At 40.5% G+C, this 4,598-nt stretch overlaps 1 protein-coding gene across 1 annotated transcript; it reads right to left on the reverse strand.

The window, feature by feature from the left end:
* Positions 1 to 2,308: 2,308 nt before the first annotated feature.
* LOC18598794 (UPF0481 protein At3g47200-like) lies at positions 2,309 to 4,065 on the reverse strand. Its single transcript, XM_007028480.3, has one exon. It carries the CDS (start codon positions 3,878 to 3,880, stop codon positions 2,501 to 2,503), a length of 1,380 nt encoding a protein of 459 aa, XP_007028542.3. The 5' UTR covers positions 3,881 to 4,065; the 3' UTR covers positions 2,309 to 2,500.
* Between the last annotated feature and the right edge of the window lie 533 nt (positions 4,066 to 4,598).

The following is a 4,598-nucleotide window of genomic DNA, read 5'->3' on the forward strand; positions in this document are numbered from 1 at the left end:
TAAAAATACGAGGGTGGTAGTTGAAATGACTCTTTCGAGGGACCGAAAACAAGCCTCTACGCATACTTCTTCGCTAGCCAGGCCTTACCATATAAGCATTCCAATCCCCATTGAACCCTCATCTCACCAATTATGTCCTTAGGTCTCAATGCTACTCCATTAGCCTGAAGCTTGTGTGACATAAGTTCACCAATTATCTTAGCACTCGCAGTTCAAAATTACCCTTGCAAACCATTGACAGTACATATGTTTACTTTATGGAACATCCGAACTTGCCAATATTCTCCTTCAGGTAACTTCATTGCACGCACAACTAACTTGCATGCCTTGTCCTTGCAACCAACCTTAAAGCAACCTTTACATGACCTTTTTACTCTTATCTCAAGCTGCTCTTTTAGAGCCAACATGTTCAAATCTCTTTTTAACTCAGCCTTCGAGGAAAACATTCTTCCTTAGTATAAGCGATCATCGGCACATGTCGACTCCTTAGTGGCAATTGTTTAAAAGGGTAACCTTTCTGCATTAGGAATTATCCATGTACTAGATATCCTTGTATTTCCCCTTTTCCCAATAATTGTCATCGAGCAATGTCTCAGGCAAACGAATCCCGTTCTCACCAACAATGGAGTTGTTGTATATGGGGTCATCACACTGAATATCTCCTTCATCACACTGAATATCTCCTACATCAACACCTCCAATAGGTTCTATTTCTTCTTCAACATTATTGAAAATTGGAATGTTACTATCATAAAGGTAGTCATTGTGTAAACTGTCATCATGCCATTCATCAAACCCGTCATCTGAATTGTCATCAAATCTATCTTCACCGGTAGGGAACAAACCCTCATTTCCCTCATCAGATGCAATATTATCCTTGAGCGTCGCAGTGTCACCCTCCAACGTCGTAGTGTTGTCCTCAAGTGTCGTAGTCTCATTTGAAAATGGCATTACACTTTCTACACTTTCACCTGATCATTACATTTGTTGGACAAAAGCTAGTAATTGGTTCAATGCACATGCTGATTGGACTTGTGTGCAGCCAACTGTTCTGTGAATGTTGTGTGTCCATCGAGCTACCTAAACTCTTGTGCATACGTCAATTGCTATTGTTGTGGGTTACGAACTGAATGTTGTGGTATATGTGAAGCACTATAAATCCCATTTTGATTGAGCTGATTACCATGTTGTACAGCTTCTTCATGTGACATAACATTTGTATGGCATTCTTTAATGATGTCATACACATCCGGAACATTCCTTTTTTCTAGCAGAATTAATGCAACATCCTCATCGTCCTTGATAATTGGGCGTGATAGCTCTCTGGGTGTACTGATCAATGCATGTAACTGAATCTCATGAATTTCTGAGTTTACCTCAACAACATCTTCTACCAGCTTCATCAAGGCCGCAAACGACAAATCACCCCTAACCCCCCGCATTTGTGACTCACGACCCTTGTAAATGCCATCCACCCATTGACCACCATGTCTTATCACAAGTCGCACAATTGGAACCCCACTGAAATTTTGGAAACAAAAAATTCGTCAGTCATTTTACACATTACATGCCGTGTTCTAAAATTTATCAGTCATGTTGTTAGACGTCATGTTCAATAAAAATGTTACATGCTATGTGCTAACATATGTTATTTTCTTATTTCAATATATTTTTTACGCACCATATGCATTAGAGATGCATGGCGTGTAACAACTCTAGGTAATGTTTTTAATACATGTTCTAATTTACACAAAAAGTTTCAGAAAGTAATGTGTTGTAGCAATTAACCCCATAACATACCTTGATGTCATCTCTGCTCTAGGGTCTGTTTATCGACGACGATATGACCAGATGTCGAGAGATAGAGCACAACACGATGATGATGGTGCTCAATAGAGAGTTGACAAAGCTAATACAGTTCAGAGAGCTGAGAGAGCTAATTACGACGCTACTCAACAGAGAGTTGACAGAGTTGATACAGTTCAGAGAGCTGAGAGAGAGAGAGAGAGAGAGAGAGAGAGAGAGAGAGAGAGAGAGAGAGTTGAGCGAGCTGAAATAGTTGAGCATTTATTTCTATTTTCTTTATGGCGGGAGGGAGATATCAAGAGATTAAATTGCCAAGATGTTTTTAAGGGCATTTTGGTCTACCCATGCTTGTTTTTAGGTAAAAACAGATAACTTTATATGAGTGGCTATTTCTGAAATCACCTTATGAGGAAAGTTATTTCTCACACTTTCCTCTATTATTAAAAAATATCCAGCAAATCAAACATACTAAATATTTAAAAGAAGTCAGTCTTATTACATATAAAACTCATAATCCTACATTGGTAATTTCTTTTATTGGCTGCTCACAGTCACACACGAAGCTGGGAAAAGAAAACCAAAGCATTTCAAGCACAAATAACCTTATTAGGATACATAAAAACGTAGTGTAATAAAAAGAAAAGATTGAAAGCACACTCTCAAGGACTCGTATGAGGGAGTTTAATCACTTCGTTTATTTGTTATCTGGAAACGAGTAATAAGCCTGAATAGCGGAGAAGAGAAGCCCAATTATGGCACCCAAAAAGCCGAGGAATGTCCATGGGCTACTAAAATGGGTGTAGTAGGCTTGAGCCATTGCGGTCGTGCAGGGATTGTTGCAGTACTTGTGGATATTGTCCGTAACATCCTTGTACATCGCCTGATCTGGCACCAAGTCCCTGCTTAATTTGTTGAAAAGATCAGCCACTTCTTCATCGCTGCCCAAGTAATTGTGGAGCATACCTGTAACTCGCATTTCCTTAACATCTTCTGCTGTGTCAATGAGAGAATCAAGGAAGTATAAGTAAGAGGTGACCGCAAAATCATTCTCAAAATCTCGACACATTTCTAAAGCTACCAAGTTCAAGAACTTGGAAGCTGTTGAGTCATCCACCAGGATGCGTGGCATCTTTAGGCTGCCCAGAAAGTTGCAATAGAAGGAAATGTTTTTCAGGTTGTTTGTCTCGCTGGGTCCAACACCAATCCCTGATTCTTTAAGCTCCTTGACGCTACGAAATGTCTTCCTGTGCTTTCGGATGTCTCCGCATGACAGAAGCAAGCGACCTATCATACTACTGCTACTCTCCTCTTTCTTTCCCGTCAAGAGTTTTGTCCGCAAGCGCTCCAGAAGATGAGTGTACTCTTGCTTTTCTTCTTCGTCTGTGTGTTGGCTCTTCTTCCCATCCGGTATATTTGTTATAAGGTTGTTGCCGACGAATTCTGTGATTGATTGCTCCCACATTTGGGGTTCTTTGGTTGAGCCAATCAATATGTTGAGAACCCGGTAAGGAAGTTGGTTTTCTAGCAAGAACAAATCAAGTTGCGCAAATACCAGAAGATCTGCTTTAGTGTTCAACTTCTTAAACTTGCCTTGTAAACCGTAGTGCACAGCATACAACACCGCGCAACCGTCCACGAAGAACATCCAAGCTAGCTTCTCATCGTCGTAATCTTTTATGTCCTCCGGATTGTAACACTGCTTCAGATCCCTTATCTCTGCCATAATTTTGTGGAATAGAACTTCATCAGTTGTTTCGTTCTCGTTTGCGAAGAGAGCTGCGAGTTTACGCTTGGTGTGCTCTGCCTGCTCGAACTGCGGCTTACCATGATGCAAAGGGCCGAGTGCTACCAGCCTTGGTTCAAAATATTTCTTAAAATCTTCCTTGATACCGATCAGGACTGGTGGAACTCTTTGTATTAACGGTTTGGCTCTTTGATATGAATCGCTTTCTTGTTTTTGGGCTTCACGCAAGGCTGATTTCAATTTCGCTCTCTCGTCTGTGATGAAAGGCGAGTGCTCTATCCGAGGCATAGGAACTCTCACTTCTCCAGGGTGCCTCTCGTTGCTGCTCATTGAATCCTACCAGCTTGACGGTTTAAAGGAGGTAACTGAACGACAGTTATGGGATACTTGGAAATCTAGTACTGTACTTGGGGAGTCGCCCGAAGAAACAAGAGGACTCAAGGATGGGAGAAAAGGTGAGTCAAGTTTGACTGTTTCTGCATGGTGCGAGCTATTGGGGTACCCTAGCTGCTGAATTTATGCTTTACACTAACTAGGTGGAGATGATCTTCTTTGTACTTTATTCAGGTATCAAGTTTCGTACATATTTTATCTGCTTTTATCTTTGTGAAAGAGTGACTGTTAAGATTTCATCCACGGAAAAAAGTCTTTCATGGATATATAAAGCATTTTATCTTTCATTTTAATAAAATCGGTGAGAGAGAAATTGGTTCCTGCTCAACTCTTAGATAAATGTGTAAATGTGCAATATTTTCTGCTGACATTCTACTACTGAGTCCAGTACTGCTCCAAGCCAAGATAGCTGTTTTGTGCTTGGAATGTATGATACTTTGGTTTACTGAGATGCCAAGTTTAGTATCTCCATCATATTCTGGCCCCCTCTCTTTGTTAAAAGTTACAATTTATCCTACAACGTAATACACGATATGTAAGAAAGTGGCATGGTGACAGCTCCTAGCCAATTCACCTTTTGTTTTCGATTGGTTAAACAAGGATTATGCTGTAGCTTGATTAGCTGTTTCTTCTATAATAAGATTCTTTTGCGGCC

This window comes from Theobroma cacao, chromosome 5 (assembly GCF_053813885.1).
Source record: "Theobroma cacao isolate CCN51 chromosome 5, ASM5381388v1, whole genome shotgun sequence".
NCBI classification, from domain to species: domain Eukaryota; kingdom Viridiplantae; phylum Streptophyta; class Magnoliopsida; order Malvales; family Malvaceae; genus Theobroma; species Theobroma cacao.